The sequence below is a fragment of the Dipodomys merriami genome, unplaced genomic scaffold (assembly GCF_024711535.1).
Source record: "Dipodomys merriami isolate MVZ:Mamm:240054 unplaced genomic scaffold, mDipMer1.0.p SCAF_213, whole genome shotgun sequence".
Taxonomy (NCBI): Eukaryota; Metazoa; Chordata; class Mammalia; order Rodentia; family Heteromyidae; genus Dipodomys; species Dipodomys merriami.
In genome coordinates this window covers 140,110-163,729 of record NW_027203527.1, presented here as the reverse complement: position 1 = coordinate 163,729, position 23,620 = coordinate 140,110, and the positions used below count along the sequence as shown (strand labels likewise).

At 37.2% G+C, this 23,620-nt stretch overlaps 1 protein-coding gene and 1 pseudogene across 1 annotated transcript in view; one reads left to right on the top strand and one right to left on the bottom strand.

Annotated features, from left to right (window-relative positions):
* Positions 1-912: 912 nt before the first annotated feature.
* LOC138834400 (spliceosome-associated protein CWC27 homolog) overlaps positions 913-23,620 on the bottom strand; it is a gene marked incomplete at its 5' end in the record, with an annotated part of 161,661 nt that continues 138,953 nt past the window's right edge. The window contains one exon of the mRNA XM_070033036.1: positions 913-1,321. Coding sequence (XP_069889137.1) covers positions 1,159-1,321 — 163 coding nt within the window. The remainder of the gene's footprint in view (positions 1,322-23,620) is intronic.
* On the top strand, positions 2,603-6,255 carry LOC138834373 (cytochrome c, somatic pseudogene; annotated as a pseudogene).

Here is a 23,620-nt window from a genome sequence, read left to right as displayed (position 1 = left end):
TAAGCAGAAAAAGCCAGAAGTAGCGCTATGGCTCAAGTGGCAGAGCGCTAGGCTTGAGCTGAAGAACTCAGGCCCAGAGTTCAAGCCCCACCCCTGACAAAAAAAAAGAAAAAATAAAAGAATGTTCTTCTGTTAGGGAAGCTTTTCCTCCTTGACTGTGCGTGTGCACTTCTCATAGGTCTCTAAGTGCTACCTCTGCAGTAGTATTGTTGCGGTTATATTTTGAGAATATAGAGAAAAGTCTAGAGAAAAGTCTACTGGGTTATTATTATTATGTTTTAAGATTAAATGTTGAAAGACAGGCACTATTCAAAAAGTGGCTGGTGAAATTTTATTAGGTGACTAAAATTAGTCTTGTGGTATAATTTTAGCATTTAGAGTCTAGAATAGGCTAGCTAAAAATAAATAATATAAATAATATAAATACTCAGTGTGAACGATTGACATCAAAGGTTAAATTCTTAACAAGTTCCAATGGCAGCACGAGACCTAAGTATGAGCTGTGCAGAGGAGGACGGAATGACAGGTGTCCAGCATCAGGCTGTGGTGTGTAGTGGACCTAGCTCACAGTAAGTAGAGAGGCAAAGCATCCTGAAGGTATCCATAAAGTGCAGGCACTGCCTAGAGGAAGGGTGAACATTTACTCAGATTTCCTTATAACTTAAAGCATGAGGCTATGAAGTCTTACTAGTTTGGTTATTTTTACATATTTAGATGCACAATAAAACCATCAATACTTGTATTTTTATTTGATACTTTTTTAATTATATCCCGAAGTTAGTGCTAGAGAGATTTCCCTTAAATAGTCTCTCTGCAAGAAATTCTTATAAAAACATCTTGAAAAAGAAGCCTCACATATTTCAAGAAAAATGAGCACAATCAGGCTTGTGCAATGTGCAAATGCTTAACATATAAGCTGAAGGAAACAGATTTTATTTCAGATTTAGCACTATAAAAGGTCAGTTAGGAAAAAAGCACGAACCAGTAACCAAAGGCATTTGCTTACATCATTCCAGAACTTAAAAAACATAGTCATTGTCTTTTATAACGAGACAACAGGTTCAAAACTACTTTTCACACCCCTACGTGATGTGATGCTGTGGGGAACAATGGCCATTGGAAGGCCATTTATTGCTGGCATATTCTAGCATGTTCTGGTTATCTTCTTTCTTTTTTCTCTCTCATTAACTTCTTGCTTTCTTCCCTTCTTCTTTTATTCACTGGATTCCGAGGATCATAGATTTCAAATGTATCTGAATCTTGCATGCTTGCATCTTTAACTTTTCTGCTTTTATCCTCAAACTGGAGTACATGTGACATCCTAAGGATGGAAGAGAAATGCTTCAGTGATCTTTGCATGAGCACTGAACATAGAAATTTCATATCCCACTGTCACTGGCAAAATGAGCCATAATGGTAAAGAACACCGAACACCAAACACCACGATGGAGTTGCTGCTTATGGGTCTTGTCCCACACGGAAATCAACCTCTCAGAAAACACTGTAGTTTAAAGAATGTGCCTGGGGGTTGTTCTGATTGGTTGTATTTCTAGTAGTGAAATCTCTGTCTTGCCTTCACTTGAGGTTCCTTCCTGGTGGGGGGGAAATGAGAGTTCAAGTGATCCTCAAATTGTGCTCAGAGAGTAAATTCTCCTCACCAGGTTGAAGGACAAAACGCCAGACAATAAACCACACTTATCTGATGGTTTATGTTTTAAGTAGTTCAATGGGTCAAAAACAAGGATTACATGAAGAAAACTCAAAATAGTCAGGTTTGGGATGGTGCTCAGTGGTAGAGCACTTGCCTACCATGATCCCCAGTGCCACAAATTTATTTGTTGTGTGTATATATACAGACACTTATATGTATATTTATAATGTATATTATAGTGAGAGTTAAAAAAATGAAAGTAATATTGAAATGGTGTCACCAAACTTTTCTGGACAGTTGCTGGATTAAAAGTGGTTTTGTTTTCATATAAAAAGAAACTAAAGTTTTGGCTTAACTCCACGGCATGGACTGATTTTCTCCTCATACTGTTGATTACTATAAATCTAACCATCCTGCGTTCCTATTCCAGCAAACACTTACTAGTCTTAAGGTATCAACATGTGCTTGAATCTAAAGTGGTCATAAGCTGTCTGTCCTTGGCATCAGGGAATGTGTAAGTGATTAACTGAGCCCCCATTAGGAGGTGTGAGGAATAAACAGAGGAGTCAAAAAGATCAGACTTCAAGGTGACTGGATGAATTTGGAAGGAGAAAAATTCAGTTTTATACAACAAAACAATGTTGTTAAGGTTTCTCTACCACTTAGTTAAATCAAAAAATTAAGGTGTCTTATTCATTCTTTGCTTCATCACAGCAGATAGAGCTAAATTGCCTATAGGACTAAATACTCTGTATATACCACTGCAACTTTCAGATGAAACTTAAATAGGCTATTAATTTCTTATGCCCTGTATCTATATATAAGCAGAGATCTGGCAGTAAGTCCTAGTAGAGAACACTCACTCTTTGCTTTCTCCTCAATAGCTAAAACAAGGAGTGACATTTATTTGAGGGGAAAACTGTCAATATATTCAGATTTTGAAGAATCCTAATGCTCTTGGGAGAGAAAGACTTGCCATTTCTGAGCATTGTAGCTGCTACTCCTCAGGGTAAGTGGAAGCGCTCTCTACCTCTTCTATTCCACTGAGAAAGCTCATGAGTACCAGTGATAGATGACCTAGAATCAACTTGAATTCACAAATGATGCAAATCATATTCATATTACTGTACGTTTTAATTAATAATATGCTATTTGTATCAGGTTGCATAAAATCTCAGTAGAGACCCATGTGATAGGTGACTGCTACTTTTTATGCTATAGGTGCTTTAGTAAACACTTAGAAAATGCATCATGTAGCCACTGCACATACAGATAGATTCCAGAGTCTGATTTTCTTGTGATTTCAATTTTCTACAGTGTTTTAAGAATTAGCCTCGCAAAGTAAGTAATTTCTAACTCCAAAAAAAGGTTGAATGATCTATAGTCATAGTAACAAATAACCAATGGAATCAGCAGGAAACATCTACTAGACTGAGCCAATTAATGAAGACTCACTTAGGTTTAAATGATCAGTGATACCACCTCAGAACATATATTGCTGAAAGCCAACTAACCAGCAAGAGCCACATGTTTTTGGAAGTTGGCCAACCAAGTGGCAGACTCACCCAGTGAAGTGCTTCTGAAAGCCAGCCAATCAGCAACAATCACTTTTGAATGCTTGTGCTTCTAAGAACTTTACATAAGATTTGCAACTGCTTTGCTTGGTGAGAGCTAGCCTAATAACATTGCTCATTATGATTTGAATAATCGAGTTAGTGTTTTAATTTTTCATCAAAAGTTGGTCTTTCTGGCTGCTAGAGGCTTACAGAGCCAGACTGGGTAGGAAAGTCCATAGACTTTTATATCCAAGTAATCATTACAAGCTGGAATTGGTGGTGTGGCTCAAATAGTAAAGTACCAGCTTTGGAAGAAAAAGGGGCAGTAGTCAGGCCTTGACTTCCAGTCCTAAAGATCGGTGCGTGTATGTGCATGTGTGCCCACATGTGTATACACACAGAATGTTGGTCTGTTCTTCAATATTTCTTATAATCTATAGTGTTCCCCATAAAGCGCATTCTAGAAATTCTAGGTATATTATTACTGAAGGGAAACAAATTAAGAAGAATGTCAAGACTGTTCATTTAAGGGTTCTTTGCCACATATCAGGATTCAGCCCCTACACTGCATTCCAACAAGGTCTTAGTAGCTTGCCACATACTTAGTGGTTATGTTGATACCTAAGTCAACAGGAGGAAGTAGCTAGAATCACATGCTGCCCTTTAGAACAACTTTATTCCGTACTCCTACATGGATATTTTCTTCCCATCCAACTAAGTTATTAACACATTTCCACATATACGTAATTCTATTTTAAAAATGATCCCATTCTTTATCCCAAAATACAGGTTTTTTTTCTTTTGTAGTATCAATTTCAGGTAGAAATGGTCCACGTTTCAAAAATGATTTTACCAGACTTTGTCAATTTAAAATCACAAAAGAACACCTTCCTCTTTTTATGCCACGAGATAATCTTGCAAGTCTTGGCTCTGGTGTAGGAAATAAAATCTAGACACGTGAACAGCAGCACAAAGTCGACAAGGAGAAACAGATTTTCTTACAAATGTGAAAAAATAGAAAGCCATAAATTAAAGGAGCTGCCTGTTTCAACTGTTTGTTTCATACACCACTGCACTAAACAAGTCCAACATTTTGATTAATAACAAACCTAAACCCAGAGGAAAGAAGGGGCTATCAGCTTACAAACTACTTTAGATTTAATACCATAATACTTAGCATGGCTGGTTATTCTGCAATAATATTTAATCTTTAAGAGAAATAAAAGCATAATCAAAAATGCTTCACCCATTTATCTTTCAACAGGCTTCGGTCACTTCATTTTCAAAAGGAAAACAAAATAGTTATTATGATTTTCAGCATAATAAACTCCTGACCTATGTGCCTCCATAAATCACAGACTGTACAAACTGCAAGCATACCCGTGCGTCATAGACTCCAGCGAGGATATTCATGTAGACGGGAACACAGACTTACTCAAGTACACGAGGGTTGGGAGTTTACCTTCTCCCATGGCCTAGAAACTGCAAAGCCACTCTTTGGCTGGGCAAAGAACTGGCCAAAGAAGAGCAATGAATTCTTTTGGAATTAATTATGCACCAATCAGTAACATGAACATTTCAGAACATGACCGCTTGAAAGCAAAGACAAAAATCTGGTTGTGACTAATACAAATTTTCACACAGGCTCAGATTCTTAAATAAGAACACTGATTTTCGTGAACTACAGAAATATAGAAGCTTATATATACAGAGGTTGTGTTAGGAATTTTTAAAATGGAATTGTGAAAAATTAAAACGTAAGTGATTATTCCTTGTATACCTAGTTTTTAAGGTTTCCACACAGTTATGAACTAGATTAAGATATAGATAGTACTTAGTATCCCTAAGGAATGATTCTCAAACTTATAGTAAGTATCACAACATAGAGTTCTAAAGTTGAAATACATTTAGATTATTTAAGATGATCTGATATAAATGGAAGGGGAGGGGAACAACAGAATGGAGAGATAAAAGGCAACCAATACAACAGAGATATGCACAAGACAGTATGCTGGAAATGATCTGTACAACTCTGGGGTGGGGATTTGTGGAGTAGGAAAGCAGGAGAAAAATGAGAGAGGGGGTAACAAGTTCAACCTTACATATGTAATTGTAACACCTCTGTACAGCACCTTTACAATAAAAATAAAATAAAAATAATTTTGTAAAAGATCATTCCCATTTCTAAGTCATTTTTTTTGTTTTCGAAAGAAACATTTATTTTGATGTTTATTTTATAAGCAGGACTGAGGAAAAAATATCAGATTTTCTCCCATACAGACACTAGACCTTAAAAATAATAACAGAATGACATAAGTATAAAATGGAGAGGGAGGGAGGGCTTTTTGGGGGTGGGAACTAGTGAAAGAATGGAGCGGAAAGATGAATGAAGTCTATTTAAATGGTTTAAAAAGGGGGAAGGGAAAAAAAAGCAAATGTAATGGGGGGACTTAGAGCAAAGTACATTTATATTCATGTGTGGGAATAGCATACTGAGACAATAGACATTAATTAAAAAAGAGAAAAGATATGTTGTTGCAGGTACTTTAAATGTTCTACATCTGTACTGATTCTCTATCCACAAACTCTTCGGTATACTCGGAAGTATTCTTTATTGCACCTTTCTTTTATATCATCCTTTTGGTCAAGAACAACTGAAGAGAGTGCGGGACGTCTGCCTGAGGAGCTGTTATCCTTCCTGTGATAACGAGGAAAGAACGAACTGAAAATGGTGATGTTGAGAAAGGCAAGAAGATTTTTGTTCAGAAGTGTGCCCAGTGCCACACTGTTGAAAAGGGAGGCAAACACAAGACTGGGCCTAATATCCACGGTTTGTTTGGTCGGAAGACTGGTCAAGCATCTGGATTCACTTACACAGATGCCAGCAAGAACAAAGGCATCACTTGGGGAGAGGATACACTGATGGCGTATTTGGAGAATCCCAAAAAGTACATCCCTGGGACAAAAATGATCTTCGCTGGCATTAAGAAGAAGGGAGAATGGGCAGATTTGATAGCTTATCTCAGAAAAGCTACAGATGAGGAATAGCCACTGCCTTAGTTATTTACTGCTAAACAAATGTCTCATGGCTTTTTAATGTGTACCATAATTCAATTGATTTCTAATATCAGATTTCAGATCATGAATGGCTGGCAGAATATTTTTGGACAGTCCTGATTTAAGTAAAACTGGCTTGTGGCTAAGTGAATATGATCTTAAAAAAATACTGTCACTTTTTTCCCCCTTCTGTCATATGATTAGACTTACTAATGTTCAATTTTTCAGCAAGGTAGGGAATAATACCATCTCCAAATCTGTTAAAGATTGGTTTTATAGGGCTGGGAAGTTGGCTCAGTGGCAGAGCACTTGCCTTGCATGCCTAAGGCCCTGGGTTCGATTCCTCAGCACCACATACGCAAAAAGAAAAAAGCCGGAAGTGGTGCTATGGCTCAAGTGGTAGAGCACTAGCTTTGAGCTGAAGAGCTGAGGGACAGCACCCAAGCCCAGAGTTCAGGCCCCATGACCGGATCAAAAAACAAAAAACAAAACAAAACAAAAAAAGATTGGTTTTATATTCAGATCTATATGGCGAATTATGAGAACATCTTTAAATACTGAGGAAATCCCTTTACTGTCTAGAATCAAGCAAAGCTAACCTGTTAAAGGCAATGGCTGAAGATGAGGAACAGTGTCTATATTTTTGGTCCTGACTATACCAATTTAATTAGAATGCCCTTTCTCTGAGATCTGCCTTTTACTTTATTGAAAGGCATTTTAGTGTGGCTTATGTATAAATGTCAAACAAAGAATATTTAACACTTGCCACATTTTATAGTTGTCTATCAGTACAGATGCTTTTAAAAGTGACTGATAAGATAGAATACGGACTTTATTTTTGAATTCTTTACTAAGACAGACCAAGTTATAATTCTGGATTTTCTTTATGCAGCTGTTCAGAAACAAAATTGTGGAACTACTGTGTATATGTGATTGATAGTGGTGCTTTTTGCCAACTTCTTAGAGAAAAGGTTTCAGGTAGAGAGATAATTTGTAAATTATGTGGCCATAAGACTTAAGATAATTACAGATAAATATTAAATGAAAAAAAAAAGAGAACTGAATACTTCACTGTGATGCTTAAAGCTCTGTAACACCTAACTGCTCCCTATCTCACCAACACTTACTTTGTTTCTCTCACCAATTCTTGCCATTTCATAATTGCCTGGGGAAAGACTGCTAGTTGTTTGCAGTGGGATGCTCAGAGCCGAGCACAGTGATTTGTGATGGGAACGAAGCCTTTAGCTCCTCTGTACTAGCCAAGCCTGCTTGGCTAAGTTTGCTAAGCTACACCTGATCACCTTTTGTGAACAGGGATTGCCTTTATTTTAATGAAATACTCCCTGACACATCTCAACTCCATTGTCTCATGTCCCAGCAAGGCTGACAGTTGCTCCTGCACTAAACTCATGACAGTGAATGAAAGGACATTAAATAAATCAGCATGTCAATGTATAGATCTAGAACCTTTGTATCAAATAAAGGCTGAATGTTAAAAACCATATGAATAGCTTCAAAACCACTAGTTCTGGGCTTCTACCTTGAGAGATATTGATTTGATAGTCCTAGGTTGGGGTCCCACCATTACTAATAAAAACAATTTCTGATTATTATTGTTATTGTTATTATTTTGGTGGTCATCGGGCTTGAACTCTGGGCCTGGGTGCTGTCCCTGAGCTCTTCAGCTCAAGGTGAGTACTCTACCACTTCCACTTTTCTGGTGGTTAATTGGAGATAAATGTCTCATGGACATTCCTGCCGGGGCTGGCTTTGAACCATGATCCTCAGATCTCGGCCTCCTGAGTAGCTAGGATTAGAGGTGTGAGCCACCGACACCTGGCAATTCCTGATTATTTTAAAGTGCAAAGTAAATATCACAGAACTAAAGTTTAAGAACGTTAGGAGGGATGAATAATAGAGGGGTGAATTTGCTCATAGTGCATTACATACATACATAGAAATACCACAAGGAAACTCCTTGTGTAATTAATATACATTTTAATTAAGTACATAAAAAAGAATATTCACAATGTCAGATTGCTTTGTTTCATTATCACTTGGTTTTGCCCTTTCAGAGATGTAAAATAGTTGCTTCTTAGTAATAACCTAACTCACATACATGAAGACACTTAGTGGCCATTATTGAATCTATTTTTCCAACTAATTAGTACCGAGGACATTACTCATTTCTGAGTACTAGAACTCTATTCACTCAGCAAACATTTCAGGACTTTTAAGTGTACAGCTAATGCTAAGTACTAGTGATACAAAGTAAGATATGACCCTGGCCCTGCACTCCTGAAGTGAATGGACAGAAGGAGATGGCAAATGCATATTTTGGAACCGCCTACAAAGCAAGAGACAATGAGAGTGTCCACTGACACACCACTGCAAATAGCTTTTCCTTGTGAATTTGATAGAGTAGGTAGGAATCATTCCCATTTCTTTCTTTTTGCAGTGCTAGGGATCTTCCAGTACTACAGCAGTTTTTTACACCCACAGAGCTGCTCCCTCGACTATCAGCCCAAGACTGAAGGGGGAGAAACACACAGCTGGTAAGATGTTGACCAGGTGCTTTCTTGAATGTCTGCAAACTTTCATCTTATGAAAATGGATTTAACTTCATTCAGGAATAAGTTGGAAATTAACCCAGTACTAGATCTAGAAAGGGAGATTAATAAAAATCAGATTGGGTAGTGCTTAATATACGGCACAAAAATTTAAAACTGTAGCTATAAAGGGACGCAAGTGATTAGTTGTATGGCACCCAGGCTGAGAAGTTCCAAAAAATGTCTTGAGCAATATGGGTACATGTTTGGAAAAAAGCTTACTTGAAAAAAACCAAGTGATAATAAAACAAAGCAATCTGACATCGTGAATGTTCTTTTTTATGTACTTAATTAAAATGTATATTAATTACACAAGGAGTTTCCTTGTGGTATTTCTATGTATGTATGAAATGCACTATGATCATATTCACCCCCCTATTCATCCTTCCTAAGGTTCTTTTTTTCCTCTATACATTTGTGTCCTTTTATTGCCTTAAATAACTGCTTTCTGGAATCTCAGTCTCACTTTCTCCTTGCTCTTTCTAAAATGTGCATGCCGGGTAAGACTCCATTCAGCTGGAAATCCAACAGGGGTAGAATCGAAGGCTCAGGGCCTGCTGCTGTAGGGGAATGTGTCTGGCAATCTCCTTTCATGCACTGAATTATTACAGATTGCCTTGCGATCAATGATGATCTCCAGGTCTTTTTTTCCCCATATATACATGCATATATATATATATATATATATTTTTTTTTTTTTTTCAAAAAAGCTGTGAATCTAACCATGAAAACCTTTCTGGTTTAAATCCTTCGGTGCAATGTCTACATAAGGAAACTTAAATTTCTTATGTGGCTTTTATAATTTGGCCTTTGCTCCCCTCATTGATCTTCTACATCATCTCCCCACAACCCATCCCCATTACATAGTATGCTCCAGACATTCCAAATTCTTTCAGTTTCCTGAAGAAATCCTGCATTTTCTTGCCTTTTTCTGCCTCTCCCCACCCAATACACTTTTCATCTTCCTTCCCTTAATGAAGAGAACACCCTGATTCCTATCCTGGCCTACCCTTTCTCTAGCAGCATCAAGCCTTCTGGGCTCCCAGAAAACCCTGCCCACAGCTCTAGTTTTGTCTTCCTCACACTGTAGTGTAACTGCTGCTGCCCTTACTAGGTTATGTGGACTCTGAAGAATGGATGTTCTGTTTAATTGGCTTTTGTACCAACATTGGTCAGCAATAGTTGGCAAGAAGAATGCTCTCAATAAATGCTTATGAATACATACATATTTCTGAGAAGTTGGTTATCTCCAAAATCTTTGGCTAGAACCCTGGATTTTGTTCCCATTTCTCCTTGGTAGTAGTAGTACATAATTTCAATTTATTTAGCAATTATGTTTATAAACTTCTAGTTTTGCAGGGGATAGAAGAGAGATGGGGAGAATGATGAAAGGGGTGACTGATCAAGAAGCACTGGACATTTAGATAGACATGTTAAATTATAATTTCTTCTTCTTCTTCTTCTTCTTCTTCTTCTTCTTCTTCTTTTTTTTTTTTCCCCCCGATTGGTGGTAGGCCTTGAACTCTGGGCCTGGGCTCTGACCCTGAGCTCTTTAGCTCAAGAAGAACACTCTACCACTTGAGTCACAGCGCCACTTCAAGTTTTCTGGTGGTTAACTGGAGATAAGGGTCTCATGGACTTTCCTGGCCAGGCTGGCTTTGAACTGTGATCCTCAGATCTCAGCCTCCTGACTAGCTAGGATTACAGGCATGAGCCACCAGCACCTACCAACTGTAACTTCTTTGTACAACCTTTTAAGTTTCAAAAAAAAAAAATCAAAATCCAAAATAATAGAGAAAAGGCTACTACTCAAAAAGCTGAAGCAAGGCGTTTTCACCAACGCTGAATTTATGCTATGAAATTCCAACACTTCCCTTTCTCAAATGGGCCTGGGAAACTGCTTAAAGATAACTGTTTGCCTTGCGTCTGCTTAGCTCTGACAGCCTTCTCTTCCTCACCACTCTGAGAATGGCATGTACAAAATTTGTCATACACATAATTTGTGTATTGTGTTGACAGTTTCTCATTTCTTTATTAAGTTTGAATTCTTAAAAAAACCCAACTAAATAGTTCTTGGTTATTACTTATGTCTGTCATTCTATGAGACTGTGAATTACAAACTTAAATGATCTGGTTTAAGATTTTTGGTGGACATGGCTTCAAAGAAGATTTGTACTTTGAAACACAAAACCATCTAATTTTGTTTTTAAATAAAAAAAATCGAGCAAGACAAAACAATTTTCAAGTGTTACCCATGTTTTAGTTCTTTAAAAGGACCACACTGTTCTATATCAGAGATGGGCTGCAGCACACTTCTGTCCACGTCACTTCTCCAGAATGCTGTGTTACCTCCTTTCCATGGTATATGTTTTTGGTCCTTTCCAAGCCCCATTCAATTTCTACTTCCGCAAAATCTCTTCTGTCTGCCCTGGGCCTTATGATATGCCCCTACCTTTGAATTTCTGTAACATTTTCTCTAGAAAACTGTGGGATGAAGTCACACTTGAGTTTCAGTTACAGGTTAGTCACTGAGTGACTGTAGGACAGTTACATTGCTTCTCAGGGTTCTGTTTTCTTGTCTGTGTAAAGATGCACCCTATTTACTTCATATGGCTAACTGAAGTGATGAAAAGCCACCTTTCTTGCAAAATGGTACCTTTGCAAATAGCAAAGGGTCCCTGGATATTTTCCATCATTTTGACTTACATTGTACTTTGTGATTTACTCACATTGAGCCCAAACCTAATGCTATAGACTGAATGGATTAAAGATCAGGATGGCTTAGAGAACAAGATCAAGCAGTGAAAGGAGCTGGTACAGGCTTTCTCCTGGGGCTGCCTTTATAGAATCAATTAAGGTTAAATGAGGTAACTAAGACTAAACTCTCCTCTAAAAGGACTCATGTCCTTGTAAGAAGAGAAGAGTCATGAGAAACACAGGGGCATGGAAAAAAGGCTCTATGAGGGTACTGTGAGAAGGTAGCTATCTGCAGAAATTGGCCTTACCAGCATCTTCTTTTTAACTACCTAGAGTCTAATATGGTGAGAAAATAATGTCTGTTAAAGCCACCTAGCCTGTGGTATCTTGTGACTGCTGCCCAGAACATTCAGACTTAGCTTTTACCCAACTGTCTTTTTCTCTTCCAAGATCTCATTCCTCAGAATGAGATCTACTTTCATTTAGTCGGCACATTCTATTTCCTTGTTTTTGATCAATTTTATGGTTTAGGGGAGCACTGATCAAGCATTTATTAGGCCACCATATCACTGGAATTTGGTATTTTTCTTGGAAGACTTAGCTTACAAGAGAAAGATCACAGATACAAAACAGCATTTATAACATCGCATCAAGGGTTCGTACTATTAACATGATTCATAATGACTGAGAGTAATTCAATTACCTTGCTAAAGTAGCACTTCCCAGATTTTCCCATATACATTCACATTTATTTATTTGTTTTCTTCTTTCCATGTTGTACCCATCGGAAGGAAAAAAAATCACTCAGTACAATCTAAACCTAAGGAGTAAAGAATTATCCTTCTTTATTCTTCATTCCCTCCTCTCTTACCACCCCCCCCCTTCTCCACTTTCTTTTGGGGGTTCTAGAAGATGGAACTCAGGGCTTCACATATACTAGGCAAGTATGCACTATCACTGAGCTATACCTCTAGTCCCTTATTATTGTCGTCGTCTTCGTCGTCATCATCATCATCATCATCACTTGTTGCTACCAGGGTTTGAACTCAGCGCCTCATACTTGCTCAGCCTGTTCCTCTGCTGGGGCTTAACCTCTTGAGTCATGCTCCAGCCAGAAATTTGTTGGTTATTTTGGAGATAGGGTCTTGAGAGCTTTTCTGCCTAGGCTGGCACTGAATCACAGTTCTCTGGATCTCAGTATACAAAGAAGCTAGGATTACAGGTCTGAGCCACTAGTACCTGGCTCCCTTATTCTTTGTATTAAAAATGTGATTACTTTTGCTTTTATCCTTTCTCTTCTTCTACTGGTATTCTTATTTGGATTCTATTAAGTTTAAAGAATAATTTTGTGCCAGGCATGGGTGGCTCATGCCTGTCATCCTAGACACTCAGGAGGCTGAGCTCTGAGGGTCATGGTTCAAAGCCAGCCTAGGCAGGAAAGTGCAGGAAACTCACCTCTAATGAACCACCAAAAGGTGAGAAGTGGAGCTGTGGCTTAAGTAGTTCTAGCTTTAAGCACAAAAGCTCTGGGACTGCGCCAAAGTCCTGAGTTGAAGCTCCAGGACTGACTCAGAAAAAAGGAAGAAAAAACAATAATTTTAAAGTAATTTGATTTTAATAAAAAATTAACTATACTATACTAGAAACATACTTCTTTTTGATCTTAATAAAAAGTTGCAATAGTCTTCATTTACATGAAGATTCTGATTGTTTCTTGATCATTATCATTTGGTGAAATAGATTCTTCAGCAACTGATGGGAAGCTACTGAAAGGCAGAGAATTAGCTACCACACTGAAGTCAGCTTTCCAGTTGACAGTATTGAAAATGCAGATACCCAAATATAACTAATACTGATACAGATACTTATGCTGCTAATGACAAACAAAGACCATAATAGTCTCTGGAGATTTGATAAAACTATGCTAACAGACATTTGGTACTTGCTATGTTACAAATAGCTATGTTACAAAAGCAAATTAATATAAAAATAAACTTTCAGATTCAGTTTGAGTGAATTATTGATCCTTAGCCATATAAATAATAGTGATTTTACTAACCCCAAACATGGCAACTACTTTTTCTTCTATGATTCTCAGTTCACTTTAGCCACTACATTTTGTGGCTGTTTAGAAAATTTGACATTTTCTTATGCTTTCCAGAATGTTTACAAACACCAATGAGATACTTTCATTTCTTCATTTTGATAATCAAAATGTACTTTTCAGGTAAAAACCCTACAAGATTTAAATTTAGGGCTTTTCTCCATCATAGACTACAAATCCTAGCTCTCACAAATATTTAAAGCTTTTTTAGTAATTAAGAAATAAGAGGGGTTAAGCACCAGCACATATGAAGAAAAGAAGTGTGAACTTTTTTTTCTTTTAACATAAACTAGATGGCAGAGATGACAATAACTCATATGAAGAGGCAGGGACAGGTAGACAAAACAGGAACGACTCCAGAGATTAAAGTATGTTTAAAGAAAAAAGAGTTCAAGTCCAGTGGAACAGGGTGCACAAGGTAGTGAGGACTGAGGAACCAAAGAGGTATAAGAGAAAGAAATCAGGAAGAGAAGTGAAGATGAAAAAAGACTTAAAATGAGCAACAGAAATATTCACTTAAAGGAAATAGAAAAATGCAGGCAGAAACAATAGCTAACAGACAAAAGCAAAACTAAGAAGAGAGATCTAAACACTGACAGGAGAAAAACAGGAACAAAATTTTAAAACACTTCAACAAACAAACATAAGTAGAAGAAAATAGAACATTTGGAAAGCCAAGAAAGTATGAAAAATAGACACAGACTTTTGGAAAAAGAAAACAAAGAAGAAAATCAGTGGATTTTCTTTTATTGTTCATTACTAACATGGAAAAAACTCTCCTTTGTTCCGAATTTTGAAGGAATGTTAATATTGCCCCCTCAGTTTGGGGTTTTGAAAAGCCAACTCTAAAAATGCCTTTTGTTTCCCCTAGTTAAAAAGATTACATTATAGAGTGTCTTTAGTAAACACTGAGTATTGTTGGGCTAAATGTGAAATATGTAATTTTTAAAATATCTCTGGCAACAGGGGAATGCAGTTTCCTGGCTTTCATGCCTATCTAACTGCTTAACACGCAGCAGGACACAGGTGGAAAGATTTAAGAGGCTTTCCAGAATAGATCTGCAATATGCATTCTTACACCTGCCTTGGGGTTTAACCAACTGCTCAGCCAGTACGATGTAATCTATGGCCACTGGACTAATAGCTCCACATAGGGAAGACAGAATTTCCAATCAAAATGGCCTGGTGAGCAGCTGGAGTGCATGGCTGGCTGGCCACCTCTATCAAATCAGGCTTGTGAACAAAAAACAAACTTCCTTAATGTGACAGAAATTTATTTCAGGGCAAATTGTAAGAAATCACGGAGAAGAGCTTTCTTCATCCAGAAGAAAAAGAGCAGAAAAAGAGGTGACTTCAGAGACTGGACAGAGAGCTTAGAATTAAAATAATCACCATCCAGGGTCAGCAACTCTGAGGAGGACCTATTTATAAAGAACCACATCGGTCTTTTGCAGGATTATTTATAGTCTTGTATAAAATGAACACTAACCAGGGAACTTGGTCTATAATCATCTTCTCTCTTGCTTCATTTTTATCACTACCTTAGAGAAGTTGGCCAAGAGAGAAGAATGGAATAAAAACATTTACATTTCACTGAGCTTATAATTCTATGCTCTACAGTGATGAGACACTTCTGCTTTACATTTAAATTGAATTTACAGTGGGTGATCCTATAAGCATCTTTCTTCAGCTCCCACACTTTAAAAATTAGAATTTTTTTTTGTCAGTTATGTGGCTTGAACTGGGCACTATCCCTGAACTTCTCTGTGTTCAAGGCTAGTGCTCTACCACTTAAGCCATACCACTTCCAGCTTTTGAGTGGTTAATTGGAGTATCCCAGGAAATTTTCTGCCTGGGGCTGGCTTCAAACCATGACGATCATATCTCAGCCTTCTGAGTAGCTAGGATTACCTACCCAGCAGCACCTGACCCATACTTCTTTTAGTAGAACAGACAGTACTTATTAAGGAAGCATTACTGATCATTAACAAACACAATAAAATTAAAGCTCAAATTTACCTTATCTCAGAATATTAAGAATTGTGATAGAAACTAAATGAAAGATAACCAGTGTGAACAATCTTGGATTAACTAAAAAAAGATCCCTAAATAGTCAAATATCATAGGCATGGTATAAATTCCAACCATCATCATTACAGATCTACTGACTATAGTCAATTCTTAAAAATAATGGTAACATAGAAGATGAAAATGATGAAATATTTATTGGCACTGATTGTTCTAGATACCTTACGAAGTCTTTAAAAAGAGTTTCTCATTTAATCCACGAACTGATCTATCTCAAAAGAGATAGAGAAAAAGGATAGAGGGGTTATGTAATTTCTCCAATAACACACAGCTACTAAAATTTCCAGTCAGATTCTAAATTCGTATGCTCATACCATTTTCTATTTATATTCCTATGAAATATTGCAGGCAAATGATGCTGCAACTTCTTGTTCAAGTTGAACAAGCTTTTAAATAGCTTTCTGAACTTTGAGTATCATGGAAATATGAAATTTAACATCTTTTAAGACTTGAAAGAAGCTAGACAATTTTTAGCTTCCAGGTTAGTACAACCCTAAAGTCATTTGTAACAAAACTGCTGCATTAGAAAATTGAAAAACATGAAAGCAAACTCAGGGAAACTGCTAAGTGGGAATGCCATAAACACTGTCACATTACGTTGTACCCTATAAGCTGGGAATACTTTTCTTTTTAAACAACAGAGAATGTGATGAAATTACAAGTAACAACCAACAACAATAACGAATTACAAACAGAAGAAAAGATTTTGGATGCAAATAAAATCAAACTATTGAGCTCTGTCTGAATGACTGTTTCTGAGCACTTCAACTCCCTAGCTATGAGATTATGACCAGATTAATTTTTTTTGTGCCTCAAGTATCTTCCATATAAAATGGACATGGTAAGAGCTCTTAGCTTGTTGGTTGAAACAGAGTGGTGTTTGTAAATGTAAAAGTTAGTTGCTTAATGAAACTCCTATTTCTACTAAAATATCAGCTCGAATCCAACCGTTCACTTATCATTGTCAGATGAATTAGCTACATATAAAGAACTGCATGAAATTCAGAAATATTGAAATGGTTCCCTGTATTCTGTCAGACCACAATGGAATAAAATTAGAGCTCAACACCAAAAGCCATCATAGAAAATTCTTTAACTCATGGAGACTGAACAACACATTGTTGAATCACCATTGGGTCACTGAAGAGATCAGAATGGAAAATCAAATATTTATGGTATTTAACAAAAATGAACACATAAAATACCAGCTCCTCTGGGACACAGCAAAAATCAATAGTAGGCCCACAATGAAAAGAGTGAGGCTGAAACCAGGAAAGCAACTCCTTTTGCCACAGCCTTAAAAGAAAAACAACGACGACAACAACCTGGGAATTAACTTAACCAAAGATGAGATGGACCTCTATGATTAAACTTAAAACTTGAAAAAGGAAATTAAAGCAGATTTAAGGAAGTAGAAAAACTTCACATGCTCCTGGATTGGGAGGATTAACATGGTGAACATGGCAATACTGCCTGAAGCTATTTACAAATTCAATGCAATACCCATTAAAATACCAACAACATTCTTCAATCATAAAGAAGAAGCAATCCAAAAATTCATATGGAATAACAGAAGACACTGAATAACAAAAACAATGCTTAGCAGGAAGAACAGTGCTGGAGGAATATTAATATCAAACTTCAAACTTTTATTACAAAGCCATAGTTATAAAACAGCCTGGTTACTGGCACATGAACAGGCCTGAGGACCAATGGAATAGAATCGAAGACCTAGAAAGGAATCCAGAGACCTATATATAGCCACCTAATCTTTGATAGGGAAGCCAAAACACAGGATGAAGGCTGGGAATGTGGCTCAGTGATAGAGTGCTCGCCTAGCAGGCACAAAGCCCTGGGCTTGATTCCTCAGTACTACATAAACAAAAAAAGCTGGAAGTGGCACTGTGGTTCAAGTGATATAGTGCTAGCCTTGAGCAAAAAGCAGCTCAGGGATGGTCCTCAGGCCCTGAGTTCATGCTCCAGGACTGGCAAAAAACCAACCAAACAACAGCCAAAAAAAACCCCAAAACCACAGGTTGAAGAGATAGGCTCTTCAACAAATGGTGTTGGCAGAATTGGCTATAGAAGAAAGCTGAAGTTAGAGCCTTATATAGCACCTGCACCAGAATCAATTCCAAAAGGATCAAAGACCTCAATGTAAGACCAAATACCCTGGAAATATTACAGGAAGGGATAGGGGAAACACAGGGTTCCTTGACACAGGTCAAAACTTCCTAAGATCCAGAAACACAACAAATCAAAGAAAGGCTGGATAAATGGAACTGCATTAAACTCAAGAGTTTTTGCATGGAAAAGGACATAGCTAGTAGGATAAATAGAAAGCCCACAGACTGGGAGAAGATCTTTACTAGCTATACATCAGACAAGGATTCATATCTAAAATACAATTAGAACTCAAAAAATTGAACTCTCCAGAAACAAATCCTCAAAGAAACAATCCCATCAATAATAAGTGAACTAAAGACTGAAAGACTTCTTTGAAGAAGAATGGCCAATAGACACATGAAGAAATGCTCAACATCTCTGGCCATAAAAGAAATGCAAATCAAAACAATACTGAGATTCCACCTCACCTCAGTTAGAATGGCCTTTATCAAGAAAACTAATAGTAACAGATGCTGGCAGGGATATAGCCAAAAGAGAACTCTACTATACTATTGATAGGAATATAAACTTGTTCAACCACTCTGGAAAGCAGTATGGAGGTTCTTCAAAAAACTAAACATAGACCTTCCATAGATAGACTCAGCAATCCCATTCATGCACATTTACCCAAATGACCACAAACAAGGCTACACTAACGCTACAAGGACAACCACATTCACTACAGCATTGTTTACCATAGCTAAGATATAGAATGCCTCTCAGTAGATGAATGGATCAAAAAAGTATATATGTATACAATGTATATATAGACAATGGAATTCTATGCTTCCATCCAAAAGAATGACAGTTGTAAGGAAATGGAAAGAGCTGGAAAAAATTATATTAGTGAAGTAATCTAGACCCAAAGAAACATATGCTTCATGTGTCTAGGATATTCTTAGTAGAGGATCACAATGGCTCAATAGCATATGACCATATAAAATGATGCTTACTGAAATGAACTCCAAGAAATGCAAACAAGAGGTTTTTTTAATTGCACTGTTTGCAGTTATTTCTTTTTAATTTTTTCCTTTGTTTTATTGCCTGTTGCCACTGTTGTTTTTTTTTTTTTTTCATCCCTGTACCCTTTGTCTTGTAAGTTCATCTGATTTGATGAAGGGAAGGGAATCACAGACACAGTGGGACAAAGGGCAAACCAATTCAACAATGATACTAGCGAGACACTATATTGGAATTAAATTTTACAACTTGGGGAGGAAGGGAGTTGGGAGAGGAAGTAGGAGAAAATGAGGGAGAGGGAACACTGTTCAAAATGAAATGTACAGCCAGGCGTCGGTGGCTCACGCCTGTAATCTTAGCTACTCAGGAGGCTGAGATCTGAGGGTCACGGTCCAAAGCCAGCCCGGGCAGGAAACTCCATGACACTCTTATCTCCAATAAACCACTAGAAAACCAGAAGTGGTGCTGTGGCTCAAGTGGTAGAGCACTCACCTTGAGTTTAAGAGCTCAGGGACAGTGCCCAAGCCCAGAGTTCAAGCCCCACAACCGACAAAAAAAAAAAAAAAAAAAAGAGAAAAAAAGAAAAAAATGTATTCATTACCTTAGTTATATAACTGTAACCCTCTGTACCTTAACTTTACATTAACATTTAAATAAAAAATAAAGAACTGCACATTACTCCTACATTTAACTTGACTGCATAATACCAGAGAAAAGGACTGGAGGTATGCCCCAAGTAGCAGACAGATTTAATATCCTGTACCACACACATACACAACAAAAACAAAACCAGAGAGGAGAAGTGATCTGACTAATTCAAATGACAGTAGCTGACAGATCATCAAACATGTCTAGAAGAGAATTTTATGGCTGATATTTATGTGTGGCTATCCTATGTCCTTAAGATTCACATAAGAGAAAACAGAAGGGCCTAAGGGCACCTGCTTGGAGACTTTGTTAATCATTTGTGCTTTCATTAGAATACCAAAGAGATGGAAAAACTTCTGAGGAAGACACACACACACACACACACACACACACACACACACACACACACACACACACACACACACACACACACACACACACACACACACACACACACACACACACACACACACACACACACACACACACACACACACACACAAAACAAAACACTTATATACCTTTATCAGAACATGAATAGCTTTAATTCCTCATGCTACTTATTTTCCATATGTGATCTTTTCCATTACTTTGAAGAGTTTCTGAAAACGAATTATTTTCTTTTTTGGCACCACCACTGCAATTCAGGTAGTGGTCACCTGTTAAATAAAGGAGGCTTTAAAAAAAAAATTGATTCTATGGTCTACTGTCTAAGCTTTCTCCAGGTGTGGATAACTAAAAGAGAATAAGAAAGTAGCATATTACTCACTAATTTAAGCTTTGAAGGTAATAATATAAACGTAGAACAATAAAGGTCCAACTTGCTTACCAGGTACTACACAGGATTATACACTACAGTAATTAAACAGTGGAACAATTGCATAGGGATAGGGGCCACCCCCAGCAACATAAAGTAATGAAACAGACCTAAAACATAGTAAGACTTCTCTCTATAATAAAGGTGCATTTAATATCAGTGGGAGGAAACAGAAGTGTTCAGTTGTGGTGGTGTGCCATTTAGAAAAAAAACAAAAAGGTAGTGGTGCTGTAGCTCAAGTGGTAGAGAGCTCGCCTTGAGCTGAAGAGCTGAGGGACAATGCCCAGGACTAGAGTTCAAGCCCCACGACCGACAAAAAAAAAAAAAAAAAAAAAAAAAAGAAAAAAAACAAAAAGAAAACCCCTCCAAAACCCCCCTTGACCTAATAAGTTAAATAAATTCCAGGTGAGTTTTTGTTGTTAATTAAAAATAAAACCACAAAAATATCATAAAAGATGTATCTATATTTACCTAATCTTGAAATTTTAAAGACAGAAAAGGATCAGCATATGTTGTTGTAAGTATTTCAAACTCCATGTTCCACATAAAACAAAACAAAAAAACCTCCATAATTATATGGCCATGACAAGCTGGTTAAAAACAACTTAAACAAAAAGTAATATCCTTAATATTTAGCAACTTTTGTAAATAAAAAAACTTATATATATAACAGACTAGACAATTAGCCACCTCTATCCACAACAAAGAAATATAAATGGCCAGCTAATCCATTGCAAAAGTTCAACTTTATCATTAAACAAAGAAGTACAGATCATTCTAAGTGAGATGTTGTCAAAGATAGTCGACTGACTGTATCTGTGATTACTACATCTACAATGTACATGTGTACTCACATAATACCTAGGGAGAGGAGAACCAGCAACTTTTTACTGCTGGGATGGGTAACAATGACTCAACCTTCTGGAATGCAGTGTAGTGAAAATGTTATCAAAGGTTTGGGGAGTCTGCACAGAAAGCACTAGTGCCTGGTAGAGAGCACCAGTTGGAAAGTAGCTGAAGGAATTCCTGGGGTAATGTAAATGTTCTTTATCTTGGATTGATGGGTTTACATGAGTGCATGCAAATATCAAAATTCAAAAAGTGACTAGATAACTGTGTGCTCTCATTTTAAAATCAGGATGCAATTACATTTTTTTCCCGAAAAGGAACCTGTTTAAAAAATTTGTTTTTTCCCTTCTCCCCAAATTATACCAATATCAAATACAGTGAAAACAGGGGTTATACCATGGGGGAGGGACATACAAAGCAACAAAAAAATCGCATGATATTCAGCAGTTTTATTTCCTCTTAGTTTAAGGAAATAACAATGAATTTACTAAACTTTTAACTACTGCTCTAGTATTGATGAAAAATGAGATTTTTTTCATAAAAGGACACACATTAAATTATGCTATAGTCTTATGATAGAATATTATATAATCATCAAACGACATAATGTAAAGGCATATTTGATGATGTGAAAGCTGTTGATAATATACTAAAAAGAAAGAAAAGGGGAAAAAGAAGCATGGTATATTTCTACTTCTGGGAAAAGCATTTGTACACAATGTCTGGGGGATAGATAAAAACATTATGATGACTCTCTGTGGGACAGGAAATTAGAGCTTCCCCCCCCCCATCTTTCCCTTTTTACATGTTTTCTATACTAATATATATTAACCCAAATCATGTCATTTGAAAACACCAGAGAGGTGTTTTCTATAAAAAGAAACTGACAAGTTATTTAAAATTACCTATCAAGAAGTAAGACAATAAGTAAATACTATACATCTTCTTTCACTAAAGTTCACCTAGGATTTTGATTTATTCTGTTTTGCTTTGAGTAAGACTCTTCATTGGTAATTTCTTGGTAGCCTGTATACTGTGGTAGTTTGGTGCAGAGGAACCAACCCAGGCCACACACATGTGCTCTACCACTGTCCCATGCTCACAGCCCAAGCTTTCACTCTGCACTGCTTTGTTGTTATTCATGGTTACATGTTACAACTATGATGAAGTAACTTTTTTTTCCCTCTTTTTTGGGGGGCTACTTTGTGCCAATCCTCAGAATCTCTGCTCTTTAAACATTCTTTCCAATAGAAGTAAATGACTTAAGCATGCAGCACAGCTTTTTGCAGTTCCAAGATGTTCCTGTCAACTAAAATTAAAAGAAAAAGAAAGAAAGGAAGGAAAAAAAGACTCTGGAGAGAGTCCACAATCCATACTGTATACTTGTATCAAAGAAAAGGTAATCTCTTCTGCTTTCACCGCCCCTTCTCTCTGAAGGCTAAATTTACATTAGTTAAACTCAGTTAGCTTCAGTATTTAAAATCTGGATTCAGCTAAAGAATATACTTTTTTTAAAAGGCTATTTTTTTATTAGCACATTATCAAATAGCATCATCAAACTACTAACAAGTTTATACCTTTCTCTAGGTTTAAATTAACATGTGCCCTTTCTTCCTGTAGTACCTTTCTGTCAGGTCGTTAGGTTAAGAGAACTGTCTAAATAGCCTTTCACCAATTTAATTTAAGATGTTTTGTTGGTGCTGCTTGAGTAATCTGTCAATCCTCACTGTACTGCCCCAGGTACACAAATGCCTGTCCTCGCACACACTTAGTATTTCCAGAGCTTTTGCTAAGAGTTTGGCACTGTGTAGAGTGCTTTTGATGCTAGCAACCTTACAGGTGAAGAAACTGAAGCTTGCAGTTTTGGCTGATCACTCAGGTCCTTAGGCAGTGGTCACAGCAGGAACTTGGACACAGGCCATCTGATTAGACAGCTGCCTGGATTATGACATGATAATTCAGAATGTGGGGTGAGAGAGCAGGTTCTCATCTCAGAACTCTCAGTGGAAGAGAGGAGTGACTGTTTCCAAGGGTGTATTTTTTGTTTTAAGCATGTACAAAGTGTTCCCCCAGGCGAGAGTGGGTGCTCATACTAGCAGAAGATGGATACTGTTGTTTTAGATCAAAAGCCTCTCAAAGCCAAGCTGAATTTTTCCTTTGTGCTATTGATGATCATTTCCTGTTGGGCACACTGCTGGTAGAAGCAGGAGTTCATGATTCTTGGTGTGATAGCCCACCACTTGTTTCCATGTGGTTTGGGCAAATAGCCTCATTTCTTTGAACTGTACTCATTTATAGACTGGGAATGATGTTGATTATCTGATGGAGTTGTGAGAAAGGGTCCCTACCCTACATGTAGCTCTGGTGAAGGTTAATGAGACAAGATGAATAAAGGTAGGGGCACCTGAAATATATTCC